This window comes from Numenius arquata, chromosome 15, assembly GCF_964106895.1.
Source record: "Numenius arquata chromosome 15, bNumArq3.hap1.1, whole genome shotgun sequence".
Classification (NCBI taxonomy): domain Eukaryota; kingdom Metazoa; phylum Chordata; class Aves; order Charadriiformes; family Scolopacidae; genus Numenius; species Numenius arquata.
In genome coordinates this window covers 17,437,866-17,457,938 of record NC_133590.1, presented here as the reverse complement: position 1 = coordinate 17,457,938, position 20,073 = coordinate 17,437,866, and the positions used below count along the sequence as shown (strand labels likewise).

The 20,073-nt window shown below is 46.2% G+C and overlaps 2 protein-coding genes across 2 annotated transcripts in view; one reads left to right on the top strand and one right to left on the bottom strand.

Moving 5' to 3' along the window:
• Positions 1–10,847: 10,847 nt before the first annotated feature.
• On the top strand, positions 10,848–12,809 carry NKX6-2 (NK6 homeobox 2). Its single transcript, XM_074159080.1, has 3 exons — positions 10,848–11,262; positions 11,619–11,791; positions 12,561–12,809. The coding sequence occupies exons 1-3, from the start codon at positions 10,848–10,850 to the stop codon at positions 12,807–12,809; spliced, it is 837 nt and encodes a 278-aa protein (XP_074015181.1).
• A 2,563-nt stretch (positions 12,810–15,372) lies between these two features.
• The window catches only part of INPP5A (inositol polyphosphate-5-phosphatase A), a 186,106-nt gene continuing 181,405 nt past the window's right edge, over positions 15,373–20,073 (bottom strand). The window contains exons 14-15 of the mRNA XM_074158974.1: positions 18,376–18,444; positions 15,373–16,953 (exon numbers count right to left, since the gene is read on the bottom strand). Of these exons, the coding sequence (XP_074015075.1) occupies positions 16,840–16,953; positions 18,376–18,444 (183 nt within the window). The 3' untranslated portion in view covers positions 15,373–16,839. The remainder of the gene's footprint in view (positions 16,954–18,375; positions 18,445–20,073) is intronic.

Genomic DNA, 20,073 nt, shown 5'->3' with positions numbered 1-20,073 from the left:
TGCCAAGGGAGTTCTCACCTGTAAGTTCCATCACAGACCCCTGAGATAAAACGCACAACTTTTTAGATGGCACAGAGATCCTCAAAACAGGCTTATTCATCATCTTCTCAGCCTTTCAGCATTTAAAGTTCTCTATGGACCAACGTTTCAGAAGAGGAACTGAGCCTGGACAGACAACCCCAACCCAGTGGTGGCATCCCCGCTCATTGGGGACTTACCTCCTACCGCTGCTTCCACAGGACAGGTACAGCCTCCCTGCTCCCTGCATTGTCCATGCTTCACAGCATACCAATGGTCCTCACCAAAATAATTCAGTCTCTTACTAGTGCAAAAACTAACTTCCTAGTCAGACTTCAGGAATGTAGAAGACATACATTTCTTATTGATGACCTTAATGTGAGAAAATAATGTATTGGACTGATCAGAAGGGAGGAAAACCTCTGCAAGAAGTTAATCTCATCTCACTGCTTCAAGATATTTAAGTATCTATACAGATAACTTTAAGCATACAAACCAACAGGTCTACTTATACAAGATATTCCTGTATTTTCCTTCTTTATTGGAGTTGCTTTATTGGAAGAGCTTAGATCTGTTAAATAACTACATATCTATTCTTGTCTCTAATACAGGGTTCATACCATGACTTTTAAAGTTAGAATTCTGTTTAAATATGCAACTTTTAAACTCCTTTAATTACTTTCAGGATAATTTCTCAACATGAGTCATTCCAGTGTATTTTTAAAACTACTTTATCTGACACAACATTTTATTTTCCATTAGTACTACCAAGAAATCCTGTTATGGAAAAACCAGTCAAGCTCATTCACTTCTGGCCTCAAGTGCAACAGAAGCAGTAGCATTCTTTTGTCAATCCAATTAGCATGCACAAATTAAAAGTATTATTCAGGTCAGTCTACCTGGCTCATTGAAGAATATATTACTATAGAACTATTCCTGAACACCCAGAATTCCTGGATCACCAAAACAACCAAACTAAAAAAATGGAGTGCTGCTAACATCATGGGACTACATTGACTGCTTGGGCAGTCCCCAGGAGAATGTAACTCTAACTCCTTGAACACTGTGTTTTTGACTGATGACTCGCTCTTTAACGAACAGTTCAGAGTTGCTACACTCGAAAACAAAGTCTAAATGCATAAAATCACAGCAGCATGTTCAGTCATGGAACTGGATGCATGTTTTTGAAAGCCAGTGTGAAAAAGAACATATTCAAGGCCTTCTTCCTCCTAAGAGAGCTACGGAAACCAACTGCGAAGTTCAGCAAACAGTCTTGAGTTTTTCGCTGGTGGAAGCACACTTGGTTATAATTCTAACAGGTATAATTCTAACATGAAGGTTTTGCTGTGTTTCGTGCTGTACAAACAGAATAAAAAGGCTCTAGGATGTGCTTTGAAGTGGACATGTATTAGAAGAGCTCACTGACAGCACGGGAGGCTGCGGGGGCCGGAGTCCATCTGCCTCCTGGCAGAGAAACTCTTGCCCTGCACAGAGCCCTTCTTGTTTGAACTCTGCTTGGTGACCTTCTCCATGTATGAGAGAGCAGGGAAAGCAACAGGATAGGGAAATCAAATGACTAGAGAGGAGACAGAGAAAGAAAACCAGTAAAGCAGAAGGACAAGAGAGAGATGGAAAAGAGGGAGTGTAGGAAGAGAAAGAGAGAGAAGGTAAACCTGGCAAGGCTGAGAAAGTGAGCCAAACCAGGAGTGTCCATGTCGGGAGCTTTTTACTTCTCTCGTTTCTCACTTTGTACCATTTGAGTGAAGTGGTGTAAGTACATGAACCCAGCATCACCATTTGGTACTTTTACATCAGCCCTGCACTTCTCTAGATGCAGACGAGAGGTATCAAACATAAGCAGCTAAAACTGCAGTACAACCAGATATACAGCCATCACTCCCATACTAGTGACACATCATTTAAAATAATAATAGCATTGTATTTAAAATTATTATCATCCTACAGTAAGCACAAGGAAACAATATTAGTGACATAAGAGAAGGATGATCTTGTTTCCAAGAGACCTGCCTACAACAACATATCTATTTTTTACAATGATTTTCATTCATTTCAGTGGTACACTTATTCTAGCACTTGATAGTAATCACAAGAGGAAGAAAAATGGGGACCATTTCAAGCACTACCTTTTTGTATTTTTCTTTAAAATGAAGTGAAATAGTATTACAGTGCCCTCAGGTGGTATCAATTAAATTCTGTCCTATTGTCTTTTCTAGAAAGACAGCTCTGTAAATAATACTAATTTTCAGCAGGCTGGATGAATATGGAAGAAAGTTACACAGGAAGGCAAAACACAGCATAAGCAGTTTTGTTTCCAAGGAAGGCTCTTGGGTGTTTTGACAACTCCAGGTTTTTAAAAAAGCATTCCTTGTTCATTTTTAAATTCTTGTGGAAGAAATCTAACAAATCTCCAAAGAAATAACATCATCACCGATTATAGGAACAAAGCTAGAAGGAAATAGATCTAGAAAAGAAGATAAAACCAGAAGGGAGAAGAGGTAATGAATTCTGTAAAAGCTTTACAGAACAAAAGCCAAGATATGTTTAAAAAAAACAAAAAAACCCCAAAAAAACCCCCACCCAGATAGTGTATAATTTCTTAAATACATTCACATGTAATATGTCTTAATGGTGAGGAAAAATGCATAAATAAACCAGTATGTGATAAATTTGTCATATAACCTGAAACTTTCTGAATTCATACTGTCATTTTTAATGAGCCTTCCAAAGGCTGTCATTGCCAAAAATATATTCCTGGTGTTAAGTCTTTGGTGATGGATTACATTTCCATCCTTACAGAAGAAATTTAATCCAAAGAAATCAGTTTTCTGAAGACATAGGACATCTTTAATGTGCATCAGTCCAGTAATTTTTTTTGCTACTAAGAGTAGCTGTGTAAAATGAATTTTATTTAGCTGCTCTATTTCTCCTCATCCAGGGCAATTCCAGTATTGTGTATCACATAACTAAATGGTTGCTGTATGCCCAGCTTTTATCATTGTTTCATGTCTTCTTTAAATGTATGTGAGGAAGATCAGCATATCACCAGGAGAATCCTCTAATCAACAATTAAAAGGTTTGCCACAGATTCTGCAAGATTATACTCACTGTTGTTCTGTCGAGATACTCTTGAAGGAATGGCCTGTCAGCTTACAAATATCAGTTATGTCATGGAATATGTGCACTGGAGATGGTGGGAATGGTATTGCTGGATATGGTTTCAGCAGAGAATTCCACTGCAGCTTAGCTTTGTCCTGTTGTCCATCCAGTCCTGGCCTATTGTCTTTTCTAGAAAGACAGCTCTGTAAAAAATATTAGTTTTCAGCAAGCTGGATGAATATGAAACATAGAAGACAGAGCAAGCACCGTGGTTATAGTAGCCACGGGCTTGACTAATCTACTGTTCTTCCAGCTCCAATAGGAAGGACTCGGCTGTCCTTCAGCTTATCCCCACACACTGATCCTCTTCATACCGGCTCCTCAATTGGCTCCTAATGTCTAGCCACCAGCATACATTAAAATATCCCCCAAACAGCTCAGAAAAGTAACTTCCAGACTGTTCCAAAGTCCAAACAGGACAAAAGGAATTGGAATCCCACCAATCTTTCAATTCCTATGCAAATTATACTTTCTATCTTCTCATGATTTGGGAAACGCTCCTACCACTCTGCAGTTACGTGTTATAGAAAATGCTGTGCTGAGTTTTCTAACGATTGTCTCCAGGAGAGACTATCTCTGTCTTCTGGGGGTGGCCACAAGGAATTGCTGTTTCATTTTTAGCAGCTATCTTTACAAACTCTACCCTTCAAGGAAAAACAATGTCAGCTTCTCACCCAAACTCGTCCCCCACTCCTCTCTCCCTGCTTTCAGTAATCACTAAGTACTTTTTTTTTTTAACCTCACTTGCACATTCAGGAAGAGTTTTACTAACAAAACACTGTGCGGCTCAGAGAGAATCAATAGTGCTTACAAGCACACTCTTTATTTATTGGCAATTTACTCCTGAATTTCCCCATCTAGGCTATCAATAGGAAGGCAATGTCTTTATAGTACTAATGACTTGCGGTAAAGTATATACATCTGTTTAATACAAATAAGGGCAAACGATTTCCCAGTCTTGGTTAGATAAAATAGAGCTCACAAGGGCTTATCTCACTTAGAAAGAATAACTTGTAGCCTTCTCTCATTAAAAGGATCAACTACTAGAGTGAGGACAAGTAGGGGGAAAAAAAGTTCGTCTAACGAGGGAAAGGGAGAGGGTTGGTGGACACTCAGGACTGACTTGACCTGAGAAGGCAATGCTCTTAATACCAATAATAATCTAAGCCATTAGCAGAAGAAAAGCAACAGGTAAAACAGGGTTTCCAGACAGAAAAAAAAAAAAAATAAAAAATTGAAGGCCTGGGAACTTCAGCAACACCAGTGATCTGCTGGAAGCTGCACTGGCAATTCAGTCTACCACAAACTGCCTCCCAGCTCCACTGGGGGAGGAAAAGCCCTTCATTTTGAAAAGGACATTTAGCCCAGAAAATGCTGCCCACCTTTGCCATCATTAAGAGTGCTTCTCATGAGACACAATAGATAGAACAAAACTAACGCTGATAACTGCTTATCTTAAATCTCTCAAAAGTTTCACCTGCAAAAATACTGTTTCATTTCTTGTCCTAAAAATATATATATAATTATGTCCATGCTATTTTCCACCAATGACCATATTTACAGTAATGGTTGGTAATTTAATCATGTCAAATACTTTCCTTAAACCTAATCCATGGTTTTCACAGTTTCAAAAACTTGTTGCTTAAAATGCAGAGCAGACCAACAAATTCACACAGAGCTGTTGAAAACTTCCTGATGATACCTTCAAAACCACACTCTGGTCTTCAGCAGAAATAAGTTGTTTTGAAAGGATTTATGTATATAGCTCCCTCCACTGCAATAATTCTCCAAAATGAGATTAAAGCCTTAAAAAGAGAGTAAACCCAACAAAGGCACAAGGTTGCAATACATACTGAGCCTTTTGCTTCTGTTCTTTCTAGAAAGTACTAAAAGGCAGTCTCATCTATGTGCTTGATAGCTGAAGTTAACCCATGCCAGGAAGGCATGGGTTAGGAACAAAAAAGGTAGATCCAACTTTTAGGCCAAAATGTGCTTTGAGGAGCTTGAAAGTTTTATACTGAGCATTTTGTTAAGCTATGAAAACTTAGAAAGCCAAATAACTTCTTCACACAGCCATAACCGTTCATTTGCAATAGGCAAACCATAAAAAGCCTCCGAAACTTGCCAGGAAAAGGGAGGCAGTATGACAAGAAACAAGGTGACAGCCCAGAGAAAGCAGCACTCAGTCCAACTTCTCTTGTTGCAATCTCAGGTGAGGTCTTCTCCTGCACCTGGGTGGGCTCCTGCCAGACCCGTGGAGCTGCTGCCTCTGCCCCAACTATAGCAAATGCTCACCTTTCGCGGGGGGGGGGAAATCCCCCAGCAAGAGAGAATAAATGTGAATTCCTGGTCTTATCTGAAAGCTTTATGAAAGAATTCATAAAACTCAGATGCCTGGATGGCAAAATAACTAACCACATTGCCTACCTCAAATGCACTGCAGACAGAATGACCCATGGGAAAGCTTTCCACCCTCTTTCACCCTTCCTTACGAAAGACACTATTTTGCTTCCAGCCACAGCATCCTTTGCTTGGAACTAAACCAATCTCATTTAGCCTTGCAACCAGGCGTTCTGCTCCAGGTGCTGACAGGAATGACCCACCACGGCCACAAGCTCCTGGGCACACCTCGGGCTGTCCCTGAGAGCTGGACTGAGCCGTGCTGGGAGCTGAGAACGACTGCAAAGCGAGCAGCACCAGTCCCACAGCATCCAAACCGGGCCAGCAGGAGCCCAGGGCCCCAGGAGGAGGCAGGGGGTGGGTGGGGGGCAGGTCCCAGGTGCGGCTGGTTGGAGCCAGGGGGGCCTTTGGTGCACTCGGGGCCCATCAGAGAAAGGGCTGCACAGTGCCAATAGCCAATGCAGAGGCATTTGCTAATTCTGTAACAGTTTGGAAGGGTGGCAACAAAATATAAAACCTTTATTACACGGTTTGTTCAGTTTTACAGCACAGGACAGAGACTGAATTCTGTGGAGGGGGAACTGCATCCCTCAGCTAAGACGGTTTCTTAATGCACAGCAATTAATTCTCAAATATCACCGGCAAAGGACACAAGACTACAAACTTTCCAACTAGGAATTCTAGGCTTAAACACCACTGGGGATCACTAGCATTTGTCACTGGACTCAGTAATGATTTATTGTTAAGCAGAAGAATGTTGTAAGATTTAGGAAAAGATTCCTTCCAGTCTTATAAGAATAAATGTAGTTAGAACAAAATGAAGTTTACATATGAATGAGTGCTCAGTTAGCTTTATTTATACAACCTTGTAACATAATACTCCAATTTAACAATATCATCAGGAGCATTGTATTAGAAAGCTATAAAAACACAGATTACCCAACAGCTGTTAAAAGAGATATTTAGTACTGCTTTGTTCATGACTGATTGCAAACAAAACCCCATGCAGCTTAAGCATACATGCTTTAATGAGGACGCATTGTTGCCATTTTTTTCTTTCCCTATCTTTTGAGAACTAATTTTCACACAATCATGGAAAGTTATTTATTAGACATTTTTGTGTCTACAAATAGAATGACTCAGCTGGCCACCACAAAACAGAAAAAAATTTATTTCCTCTTCAAATGTGCTCCCCCTTTACAGTATCCATAAATTTTACTGGTCAGCTGGCATCTCTCTCTGTATTCTTTCTCACTGTGGCACACACAGACCCCCAACCAGCAGCATTTCTGTACTGAACATTCTGGTCGTCTCATGGTCATTCTGCCAGTGGATTCAGTTTTCAGTAAATGTCCCTGTGAGCAGAAAGATGCCGGGTTGTGTCTGAGCAGCAGAGGAAGCTGGGAAGGTTACAGACTCCTCCCGGCCCAGGGATTCTTTCAGCGCTCCCCACTGTGTGCTCGTCTCCCTTCTCCAGACCAAACGCCAGAGCCAATACTGCCGATACATGACCCATGGGGGGGGGGGGGGGGAGTGTCTGCCTTATGCCTGCATGCAGTCCTATCACAAGGCTTTGCCCTGAAATGTTTAAAGAAAAAGTCAAAACTACTGGGAACATACAACTTAACAGTGAATACACTGGAAGTCCTCAGGTACTCGACTATGTAGAGCATTTCCACCTGAGGATGTACCCTGTGAGGGACTGATGTCCTCCACAGTTGCTCTCTGCTCCTCTGCTGTCCTGGCCTCTCCAAAACAGGAGAATGGAGAGAACACTGGGAGTGGGTGGAGTAACAAAGGGAAACAGAAAATGAGAGTTTGAGAGAAAGGGATTTCCCAGATTGTTAAATACGATCCCTTATTACAGAACTGATTTTCTTTATCTGTCTTGAGCTCCATCCTACTCTCAATCTCACTGCAATCTCAAGCGGAGAGAGGACAAGCACTAACTGGTCAGCTCTGCCAAGATGGCTGGGCATGCACCATCATCGAATTTTTATGCTCTACAATTTCAAGCCTATGGGGAAAAAATTCTGCACATCTCTCTCCTAAATGTGAAAGTCTAAATTCTGCCACAGCTGTATGAAATATTGTTTTGTATTTTTTCCTAAGTACAATACTATAATAATACCATACTCTAAGGCAATAACTTCATTTCTGCATTTTTACATTTCTTCAGATTTCTGCTACACTGTTCTCAAGGTCATCCAGTTGCTCTTGTGTGCTATTCTACACTGATGAGGACTCTCAGCACTGCACCATTAGCATATTCCTACTTTTTGTGCCAAGGATCATAATGAAAAATATTAAATACGGCCTTTCCCAGAACATACATCATCCTCTGAAGATACTTCAACACAGATCATCTAGTCTAAAATGACTTTGTTTTCTAGTGACTGCATTATTAGCCCAGAACACCCCTCAGTTTTAAGCACAAGGATCTCTTTTAGGTATGCAGTGAAGAAGCAGCATCCATACTGTCAGAAACGCAGACAGCGTGATTACAGGGCCTCAACATGGATTTTCCTGCTCTCCTGTCACTAACGCTCTACGTAACTCTATACAACAATAGTGCTTTCCCTCCCCTATCAAGCTTCATGCCTACCTCCACCAGCAGCAGAATCACTCACAATAAGCCTCTGTGGAGAGCTGCCCTGCGTTCCCCTTCCCCAGTCACCCTGTTTTGACACGGATGTTTACAGTTGCACTTTGGAATAATGTACAACACAGTGGGGGATGCTTTCATGTACTGCGCATCTGACTTCTCTGTAGCCCATAAAGTGAGACAGAAACCACATGCATTTACCCCCAATAAATGTAAACCACATATTATCCTGATTTTTATCTTCTTTTAGTACATAGCCTTTCAGACATTTTCAGCTGCACAAAAGCTGCAAGAAAAGGTTCTTTGGCTGTATGCATGACAAAAAGAAGTACTGGAAGGTTAAACAGAATGTGTCTGAAGTTACAGAATCATCGAATAGATTGGGTTGGAAGGGACTTTTAAAGGCCATCTGGTCCAACTGCCCCTTCCATAAGCAGGGACATCTTCAAGTAGATCAGGTTGCCCAGAGCCCCATCCAACCCGACCTGGAACGTTTCCTGTACTGTAGCATTTAATACTGGACAATGCACTATAAAACTCCACTCTGAACGAGTCGGAATGCAGAAATCTCTGGCGAATTTCAGGTCACTAATCTCAGTTTTGCTTCCACGGCCTTTGTAGGAAAGGTCACTCACGTCAGGGGCAAACCCAAACCAGCTCGCTAATTAATAACAATTAACTAATGAATAAAAGGGGCCGCCCGGGGGCGACGCCAGACCGCGACGGGGCGGCGGAAGAGGCAGACCTCCTCCTCCTCCGCCCCGTCGCGGTCTGGCGTCGCCCCCGGGCGGTCACCGAGGGTGGGACTGGCCGGTCAAGTGGCCCGTCCCGTCCAGCACTCGCCACCCTGCCCGAGCCGCAGCCCGGCGAACAACGGAGCCCGTCGGGGCAGCCGGGGGGGGTACCGCGGGGGTGGCGGAGACCGCGGTTTTACCCGGTTCCTGTTTGATGCACCCGTTACCGCTTGCTTTGCCGCTGCCGCTTGCGATAGAGAGGAAAAAGCGATTAACTCGTTTATTAAACCTTCTTTAGGGCTGCATCGTTTTTACCCTGTCGTTTTTACGTTAAGCTGTTTACGAGGATGCACATAACAAGACACACGGACTGTGACAGCGACTGAAAAAAAAAAAAAAGATCATTAATCCACCCCGAGTAATTCCTTCCCAAACTTACTTTGACGTCAGGGCTGGTGTTTCGGGTTAAACGGAACGCTATTCACCTGCACATGGCTCTGGCGACAGACATGACCACGTCCGAAGGAACGCGCGTATTAATGATTGTTCTGATGTGACGAAGTCGATTCATGTTTACTTTGTGAACGCTTTGAAACGCTTTAATTCCCCACTCGTTGTGGTTAATATTTTCCTTGTTTAGGAAAGCATAAAAACCGTAGGAAAAGGCGAAGAACGCGCTATAAACCCCGTTTCCGTAATTATTTTCTCTAAAAATCTCAAATCCGAATTCTTCTTTTCTTGACAAGTAACAGCGTTTTCGATTTAGAAGAAAACCTGCCGTAATTTTATTTGTGCGAACGAGCTCCGTTCCGCGATGATGGCAGCGCCGTTCTCCCCTCGGCAGCCGAGGGGCAGTCCCTGTCCGCCGGGGCTCGGCGGGAGGACCCGCTCCCGGAACCCGCAGCGTCTCAAAACAGGCCACAAAGCCGGAACGACGGTTCCCGGGACATCGCACCCGTCCGCAACCGCGCTCGGCTCCATCGCAGGGGAGCGGCTGCCGCGCTACCGGAGACGGCACCGACCACCCGACAGCGCGGCAATGGGGCAGGCAACCCCGCGGCAGCGGACCCGCCGCGCCCCCCCGCGCCCCGGGGGGCCTCCTTGCCCCGGGGGATCGCCCCGCCAGCCCCGCAGCGGCGGGCGGCTCTCCCGGCGCCGGACCCGGCGGGAAGGGCCCGAGAAGACGGGGGGACGGCGCGGCCGCCTGCCTAAAGGCCCGGGGCGGGGGGTCCCGGCGGGGTCCCGGCGGGGTCCCGGCGGTGCCGGGGAGGCTCGGGGAGTCCGGGCGGGGCGGAGCCCGCGCGGGGTCCCGTCGGGCGCGGCGCGGCCACGTGCGGCTCCGCGCGCTCCCACGGCGCGCGGGTCCCGCCCGTCCCGGCGGTGACGTGTCGGGGTGGAGGGCGCCGGGCGCCCGCCGATTGGGCGGCGGCGGCGGCGCGGGGAGGCGGCGGCCCAATGGGCGCGGGGCGGGCAGGTGCCCGCGCGGTTATCTGCGCGCGGGGCTGGCGCGGGCGGAGGGTCCCGCTGTCGCCGCCGGACGCGCGGCCCCGAACGGCCCCGCACCGCCCCGCCGGCACCGTGCCCCCCGTTCCCCCCCCCACTCCCCCCGGGCTAGATCCCGCACAGGAGCCGCCGCGGACGCCCCGCCGGCGGGGGCTGCTCTCCCCGGACGCCCGCCGCGCTGCCCCGACTTGCCTCTCTCCGCGCTCCAGCCTGGAAGTTGGCGGTGCGCGTCGCCGAGCTGCGGGGGCGGGCGGAGCCGCGCCGGGGTCTCCCTGCTCCCGGCAAAGTTCGGTACTCGCAGTCGCTCCGGCCCTGCGGGCGCAGGAGGGGCCGCCCCGCCGGCGCTCCCGGCGCGGGACCGCGGCTGCTGGCGCGGAGGGAGAAGGAGCCGCGCTCGCTGATGACCACAAATGTTAGCGGTGGGGCAGATGGATGCTAATCGCCAGAGCGCGTTCGTCCTCAGCAGTACGCCGCTGGCCGCGCTGCACAACATGGCCGAGATGAAGACTTCCCTCTTCCCCTACGCCCTGCAGAACCCCTCCGGCTTCAAGGCACCGGCCCTGGGCGGACTCAACACGCAGCTCCCCTTGGGGACGCCGCACGGAATAAGCGACATCCTGGGGCGGCCGGTGGGCACCGCCAGCAACCTGCTGGGCGGGCTGCCCCGCATCAACGGACTGGCGGCCTCGGCGGGGATGTACTTCAACCCCGCCGCCGTCTCCCGATACCCGAAGCCGCTGGCGGAGCTGCCGGGGAGGCCGCCCATCTTCTGGCCTGGAGTGGTGCAGGGATCGCCCTGGAGGGACCCGCGGCTCGCCTGTCCCGGTAAGTGTGGCCGGTTCCGGCGGGGGCCGCGGGGCTCCCGGGGCGGGCGGCCCGAGCTCCGGCACGGCCCCTCCGGGCGCCGAGCGACGCGCCGGGAGCCGGGGCGGCCCCGGGCGGGCGGGCGCGGTAGACGGGGCGGGCGGCCCAGCGGGCCGGTGCCGGTCACCTCGTCCCGCCGCGGCGGCCCGAGGTGTCCCTGGAGCCCCGCTCCGGAGCCGGCGGCGTCTCACGGCGGCGGACACCCGGAGTCGTCCCGCCCGTCCCGCTCCCCTCGCGGCGCCGGGCAGAGACCCGGTCCCGATCCGGGGCCGGTGCAGAGCCCGTCTCTGATGGTGCCGTTTCTCCTCCGCTTTCAGCTCAGACGGGAATGGTTTTGGACAAGGACGGCAAGAAGAAACACTCGCGACCGACTTTCTCTGGGCAGCAGATATTTGCTTTGGAGAAAACCTTCGAACAGACGAAATACCTGGCAGGACCGGAGCGAGCCCGTCTCGCCTACTCCCTGGGGATGACCGAGAGCCAGGTGAAGGTAGGTCCCCGCGGGCCGGGCACGGGTTCTCCCCGCCGCCGCCTCCCGCTTGCTCCAGGCAGCGCTGAGACGCAATTTGCAATAATTATCAGCGACCGCTGAAACTGTACAGCCGTCCAGGGCATACAGGGTTTTTTTTTTTAAAGTCAACTAATTTTAAATTACGTTGGGATATTGGATGGATCTTAGGTCAGTTTCTACACAAGTTATTTTTTGTTCAGAGTATTTTGTGCTGCAAATGATTTAAGAAAAATATATGTTAATATATTAAAAACCAAACCAAAAAACCCCAAAGTAAAAAGTCCCTCGCAGGTAATTGCTTTCAACGGGTCTGTTTCCAGCCGAGACCGTGTCCAGTAATTGGCACAACTTTACCTAGCATAACCACGCAAATTTTTTAGCAAAGGCTTGAGGTGCACTGCAGCGTTGAAGTGCACGGGGAGCCAGCAACACTTGTTTTTCTGGCCACCGTATCCCGTTTTCAACAGATGATTGTTCCGCAAAACGGCGGGTTTTGCTGTTGCACAGCTCTGGCTGTCGCCTTCCCCGGGGGAGCCGGGTGGGTTACCCACGCGTGTCGCTGCAAGTCCCCCTCCCCGCTGCTCCCCGGGACCCCGCGGCTTTGCCGCTCCCCCTTTCCCGGTGCCTGGACTCCGCGCGGGGGAGGAGGGGTGGCCGCGGCCCGGGCCCGGTGCCGGTGCCGCTGTTGGGGGACTTGGGGGGCAGCGGCCGGCGGCAGGGCTGAGCCGTGCCCGGTTCCGGTGCCCAGGTCTGGTTCCAGAACAGACGGACCAAGTGGCGGAAGCGGCACGCGGCGGAGATGGCCTCGGCGAAAAAGAAGCACGACTCGGAGACGGAGAAGCTGAAGGAGAGCTCGGACAATGAGGACGATGACGAATACAACAAGCCCCTGGACCCCAACTCGGACGACGAAAAAATCACGAGGCTATTGAAAAAGCACAAATCCACGAACCTGTCCCTCGTCAGCCCCTGCAGCACCAGCTCGGACACCTTGTGAGGGCATGGGCACCGACGGCCGCTCACAGCCGCCGCAGTGGGCGACGGAGCTGAATTGTACCTGGATGTTTAAAGTGGTGTGTTGTACAGACTAAGATGTATGTGAAATGTATATATTTTTTACAGAATAAGTTATGAAATTATTTTCTTTCTCATCGATGTATATTTCGGAGGAATTTTTCCAACTTCTTGGTTTTTGTTTTGTGACCTTTAAGGTTTGCCTCTATTTTAGCCTTTTTGCTGATTTCCTGCTCCTAACAATCAGATTTTGTTACGTTTTGTATGGGTCGCCAAATCCAAGCTCAGCCACTTTGTATATAGTAAATTTCAGATTTTGTGATGTATATTTCTAGTGTAAAAAACCGGCTGTTTTCTTTCACTCCATCCCTCAGTGTTTTGGCGGTTTGATTTCTCCTGCCTCTGGATTTTATGCTTGATAATATCAAAACAGAAAACAACCCCCCCCAAAAAAAAGCACGAGAGAAAAACGGACGCTTGATTTTACCTTGGGATCAATTAATGTCTCCACACGGGTTGGAAAAGACTTTGTATAAATCAATAAATTATTTAACAAGCTTCTCCTTTAGCGAGTTTTTTGCCGCATTACTCGTTTTCGTTCCTCACCCCGGGGAGGGCGGGGGGGTGGCCGTGCCCGTCGCGGGGACATTTTTGCCACGCCGGAGGACTCGAATTTTTAGGGCCGCTCTCGCCCGACGCCCTCGGCTGGCGCCTGCCCTCGCCTCGCCCCAGGCGCTTTTCCCGGCCGCGGCCCGACCTACCGGCTCCCCGCTCCTGGCGGCCCGGTCGCCCCCGCCCCGCCGGGCCGCAGCCCTGGTGCCCGCCCCGCCGTCCGGCGCCTGCAGGCGGTGCCCGGCCCCGCCGCCGCTCTGGAGGGGAAAAGGTGCCGCGGCGCCGGCGGGCTGAGCGGGGAGAGCGGCGGCGGGCGGCTGGCCCGACGGCCCCGCCGGGAGCCGGGCTCGCTGCCGCACGGAAACCCGCCAGCCGGGACCCCCACAGGGAAGAGCAGCCGACAAGAGCTGGACGGGGCCGAACGAACAGCCTTGAACCTGCCGAGACCGCGCCGGTTCCTGGCACGGAAAAGCGTTTCGGTGGCCGCTGGCGGGTTTATGTGCTCCGCTGCGGGCAGGGGGAGGCAGCTGCTGGGGCTGGGGCTCGTCCCGGATACTGGCCGCGGTAAAACCCCCGAAGGCGAACTCATTGAGCGCAGCGGCGGGGGTTTACCAGCCCTATCTCTCACCCCCTCGCCCCCCCCTTCCCGTTCAGCTCCGGGGAACGCGACCCTCGCACCAGCGGGTTGGGTTTGCGACCTGCCCGTAACGAGACCCGGGTAATTAAGCAGCCGTCGAGGTGCCTCGCAGCCGTCCCAAGCGCCGCTCCTCAGGTGCGGAGCGGCGGGATGGTGCATCCGCGGCAGCTCGGGTGCTCCGGGCCGTTCCGAGCTACCGGTACCGGGCCTCGGAACGGCCGCGCTGCCGCAGCTGCCGCCGCTCACTGAAAGCAGTGGGTTGGAGGGACCTCACTCGAGTTGTACCACGGTTACAGGCGGAGTAAATCAAGTTTAGACATTAATCTTCGCCTTTGAACATTCTGAGAGGGGACGCAGCGAAGAACTGGAGCCGGTTTCCTGGCTCCTAAAGGAAAATTACAGGATTAAAAAAGAAGCAAAATACCCGCACTTGAAAGTCGGATTATTTGCACCTGCTCCTTTCCAAATTTCTTTAAATGAAACGTGCCCCAAGGAACTCGGAAATCTGCGTTCGGTGACGAGTCTCTCTTTACGGAGCAAGGCGGCTCCGTGAAGCGCCCGCCCGGCGGAGCCCGCAACGACCGACGGCTGCGGTAGCGGCGGCTCCGCCGGGAATCGGGCCCTTCCCCGCCGGCCTCTCCAGCTGGGAATGCCGTCTGGGAACATCCCCGCAGTCCGGCTCACCCCGCACCTTCCCCAGATAACGCCTCTTTTTTTTTTTGTTGGGTTTTTTGTTGGGTTTTTTTGTTTGTTTGTTTTTTGTTTGTTTGGGTTTTTTGTTTAAATGCTAAAGTTGTGTTTTATGACTTTCTGCGGGTTGCATTTCAGCCTCTTCCAACAAATTACCTCAACAGGTCACCTGTGTAACTAACGCCCCTCGATGGATTAGGACTAGTTATGGTCTTGCAGTTTACAGCTCTGGTGAGTTTATCTGTAAATGAGGCTTCAGTCTGAGTTTGAAAAGAGAGTAGTTTTTTTCTAAAACCAGCGATAATCAGGAAGGAGTTTATGGTGGCATATTTATTGAACTGCTGGGGACCGGCATCTCATGAATAGCTCATAAAGTTGTATTACTCTCTTATGTTAACACTCTTACTCCGATACAAACTCCTAAATGCCTTTTCCTCGGTTTGTGTTGTGTTTTGACTAACACTAGAACTGCATTCTATTATACTGGTTTTCACGTGAAAAATTGGCAGGAGATTAAAAGGTAACTCATTAATAAGAAATGTGACAATTTAATAATTTCCCTGTAATCCCCAATGCCCAAATTAAAGGGACAGACACAGCCATATTCACCATGATCAGTTTTATTGCTTGAGAACCAGAGTACTCATTTCTAAAGGCCTTCAAAGTTATCATGAGTTGAGTTCGCTTAAATAGAATTACTGTGTGGTTATAATGCAACATGGCACGATAACAATACAGAGCTGCAGACACCCTTTGGGCAACAGTACTTAATATAAACCCAGGTTGTACTGTTGAGAAAACATTCTGCAAGCAGACATCAAATCATTTTCAATGGTAGTGATTTATACCAAAATCAAGCATCAATCTAATGCCATCACGCAGTCCATGAACTCTGTAGTGTTCTAAATTAAATCAATAAAACATACATTTGTGTTTCATCAACAGACTCCCTAATCACCTTTTAATGTTGTATTTAGCGGTGGGAGAAAAATGTTCGTAACAGGATTATGTTGTAGGCTGCACTGAGCTACTAACCAGGAAAATTTACAGTCATTTTTTTTTCTTTAACACTGTATAAATACAGTCCGTGTCCAATATAGTTGCTACCTGAAGCAGACTATTATTTTCTTCTCCCATGTTGTTATTTTTTCAATATAGAATACTTGGCACCATAAAACAGTAACAAAAGACGGACAAAAACAGTTTACAAAATTCTGGAAAGTTACACCCAAACCTAGCTAAGAACTTCACATTCAATCCTTAATATTACATAGAAAGAAGGGATTATAGGAGTAACAAAGTGAAACTGCTAATACATGTGCTATATAGTATGCTATATATCTGTATCCAGGATGGCACTGCTATATATCATTTATTATATAAATGTTGGTTGTTGATGTACACTTAACTAAACCTGCTAAGACTCCAACACTAACTGCTGATATGGCACTCTCAAGCATTCATATTGGAAGGTATATTTAGCATAAGTTTTGGTCAGGTTTATAAATTATTTATATATCTGTGTATATATACACATACATACATATATATACACACACATATATATGTATGTATAGAAAGCAGCTGCTGTGTGATTCAAAAACCATGTAACATGGCAGTATAGTAAATAACATGAGAAAAAAATTATAAAAATGAAAAACAAAATACTAAAACTAAAACACAAACCATAAGCCTTGGTCAACAAAGAAAATACCATTTAAAACCATCAATATCTCTATCTATACAATCCAATGTACAAAACCCCAAAGTGGTAAAGATATATAATGTTAGGCATGACACCTTTAAAAGTTTATCATATGCTGAAATAGCTTTTCCACATTGACAAACACTTATTAAAAGTTGAAAGTCGTGAAATCTAAAATACATAACTCTGCTGTCTATTTAGAGTTTTGGCAACAGAATTGTGACATATATATAAAAAATAATTCCACATTTCTACTTGATGTCACATGAACATACAAGACAGTGAGGTATGTGAGGCTTTTCTCAAACAGAGTCCAGATGCTGAAGCATAGTGTACGATCAGCAGTCTAAAATTGTGGCACTCGGGACTTTATTTATCAATACAGTTGTTACGATTAGGTGTTTCAGTTACGGCGCGTTCCTTCCCCTCCTTGCTACAACGTGGTTTCACGGAAAATCTTCTCATTTCGTAGGCATCTTTTTCCTGTTGCAGAATTGGTATTTTTTTAAAAAGAAAAATAAACACAGGGGAAATGATGTAGAAAATGTAAACGTAAAGGAAAAAAATGATATTTACCACCACATCACTGCACGACACAACACTTGTGCACATTTGCAATAGGTTTACCTGCCCCAGCAGCTATTCGAAAGGACAGGAACACAGGCTGCAGCAAGTTAGGGAAAAATAGAAGTTACACATTTGAAATATACACATTTTTTTTCTTACAGTTAGTAGTAAACAACAAAAATTCCAAGACTGGAAACAAAATGATGCAATGATTTTTTTGATTACTCTAACTACAAAATGCACAAGAGAACGACATCAGCTCCTTACAGATCTCTGCTCCCCCTGGAATCTGAGGGAAAATTTGTCCCCCCCCCCGACTCCCTTTTATCACAGAATTAGCTCCACTGAAAGCGCCACACTAAAAAAATTCACAGTGACAAAGGAAACAAAATTTACTGTCTCTGAACTGGCTTCCTTCAGCTGCCACCACCCCAAACTTCTCATTTTACCAGAGAAATTAGTAAACTTCTGTATTTTAAAATCTGACTTGGACGATTTCAGACCAAATATCTTATGCTTCTTCCTTAGGAAAACAATACTCTGTCTCACAGGAACTCTGACCATGAGTGTAAATACAGGCATATGTTTGTGTTTAGGTGTATACACACGCGTAATTACCCATTGTCCATCACTGAATTGTCACTCAGCACTCCCTGGGACTGGCATGTTACCAGTGTCCTACAGTTTCCAAGTTTTTGCAGGTTTCTAGCTGAGTTTTTATATAGGTTCTATGCAGTTTTTATACAGGCTTTCAGAGGCTACCTCCTACTCCTTCATCAGCTTTTTTTTCAAAGAAAGCAAATACTCAGTTTTGCTGTATTTCTAACTTAGCTTTCCTCCTGGTATCTTCAGCAGAGAAGATTGTGTATAAAATTCATGTCTTTTTCTTCACTTTAGCAACTAGTATTTATGTAATTCTACATCCTTTTTCTCACTTGTTGCTTAAATATGGAACTGCCAATATGTTCTTTTACTAATATGCAGCTAGGCACCAAATTAATTGACACAATGTTTTGGAAGCAATTTCGATAACCCAATGAAAATACTTCTGTTTTAAAAGAATAGCTGTAAGTGCACAGACAGTTGCAAGGTTGTATCATGCTTTCATTCTAGCGCACATCATCCTGTTCTTTATTTGATTTCATAAAAGGAGCTACTCCAATATACTGGCTGATTTCAGTTAAATTCACCTTTAAGACATTTTTGAGGATTTATATTAAAACTAAGACAGAGATATAGTTGACTTAAATATAAAATTAACAGAAACTAGTGCATACATTCTTATTCCTAATAAAAAAGACTTAGAAGACACAATACTAAAATGTGTAATTTAATTACCTTGTGATCCCCCATGCAGACATTTGGCCCAATGTGGTCATATATTACTATCTTCTCATCATTTTCTGACTAGTTAAAAAAAACAAAACACAACAAAACATTAGTCAGTTCCACTGTTCTCCAGATTACAGAAAGAAATATGGAAATAATTTATGCAGATGGTTCAAACCATTTTCTGAATGAAGTGATATTAACACATTTTTGCTTGGCTTCTCCAGAGAAAGACCATGTAGAATGTATTTTTATGTCCATTACTGCTTGCAGTAATTTGGGTGATTTGTCCACGTAAAGTAACTCATGGAGCCACTGCACCTACTCCTTGTTTTGGGGACCTCAAGGAACGTAGTGGGTGACACCTGGGCAGAGGGAGTGAGTGCCTGGGTTGTGACTCCCTGCCGGCCTCATGCCAGGGAAATGCAGCTCCCACACTGGGACAGTCCTTTCTTAAGAATAACACGCATCTTTTATTGAGTTAGGTGGGATATATGTTGTTCTTTGAATTAAATGCACTCTATGTTGCCTTATAAGAGCTTTTGATTTCATCATATAGATGATTTTAAATGTTCAGAGAGATGAATGAATTATTTACAGTTTATGAGTACAATCTTTGACCATCTCTGAGATACATTTCTTCATTAGAAAAAAAGCATAATGTGATTTTAAGAAAATCTGCAGCAAACGAAAGATGACATTCCTCCAGTCTCCATTATGAACTGCTTTCCTTTTGTTCCATGTTGAACTTTATCCTTATACACTGACTTCTTCAGCATTTGTAGCTTAATGAATAATAAAATGTACTCATCTTTCTGCCATTTGCAAAAAAATGTGATTTTGAGAATTTGTTTTGATTCTCTAGCAGCACTTCAGGAATAAATACAAACACATTGCCATACAAGAGAATTTCTTATTATGCTAAACAATTCCTATAAGCTAATTAAATCTGCAATCTGCACCCTCTCAAGTCTCTCACACAATCATAGATGCACTTTAAACTAGTTGGCAATACTAATTTATTTTGTATGAAACAGTCAAGACTTTCTCATCTGTAATCAGTCAAGTTTGACTGGGCAATAACTTTATATAAACAGTAGCATTTAGGACTATAAAGTTAAAACTGAATTATCTTTAATGCAGTAAGGAAGCTTAAGGTCAGATTTACTTTATAGCACGGTTGTCTGCCAAAAATATAAAAACATAACCTTCTGCATTGTATGCATGAGCACTTTCCAATATTTCAAGATCATAATGCCACTAGCATCGGAAGTGGGGATACATTCATCAAAAGCGACTTGATAATTTACAAAGGCAGCATAAAATTGTGGATTTTCAACTGCATAATCTTTAGACAGATAAACAAATTACAGCGGTGCACAAGCAGAAACAATATACACTTGGCTGAGCATTCATTACTTCATGCTATCGGGCACCCGCGCAGCTCCCTGGCAGTGGGCAACCTTTGGTGTTTTAGGGCTCAGGAAGCATAAAATAACATGATGGTGAGGTAACCGACCATGGCATGATAGATGATGTTGCATGAAAGCTGTTTACAGCCCCATGTCTGTACAATCTGTAATGCCTACTGTGTAGCTGAGCACGCCGTATATTCTGGTAATTTGTGCATACTGTTCTTTCTTTACATAGGATTAAAATGCAGATTTACTATGATTTTTTCTTTGAAATAAAATATAGAATTGCTAA

Coding starts and splice junctions, on each gene's coding strand:
- NKX6-2 (XM_074159080.1), top strand. CDS start 10,848: ATGTTAGCGGTGGGGCAGATGGATGCTAATCGCCAGAGCGCGTTCGTC. Junction 11,263..11,618: donor CCCGCGGCTCGCCTGTCCCG/GTAAGTGTGGCC, acceptor CTCCGCTTTCAG/CTCAGACGGGAATGGTTTTG. Junction 11,792..12,560: donor TGACCGAGAGCCAGGTGAAG/GTAGGTCCCCGC, acceptor TCCGGTGCCCAG/GTCTGGTTCCAGAACAGACG.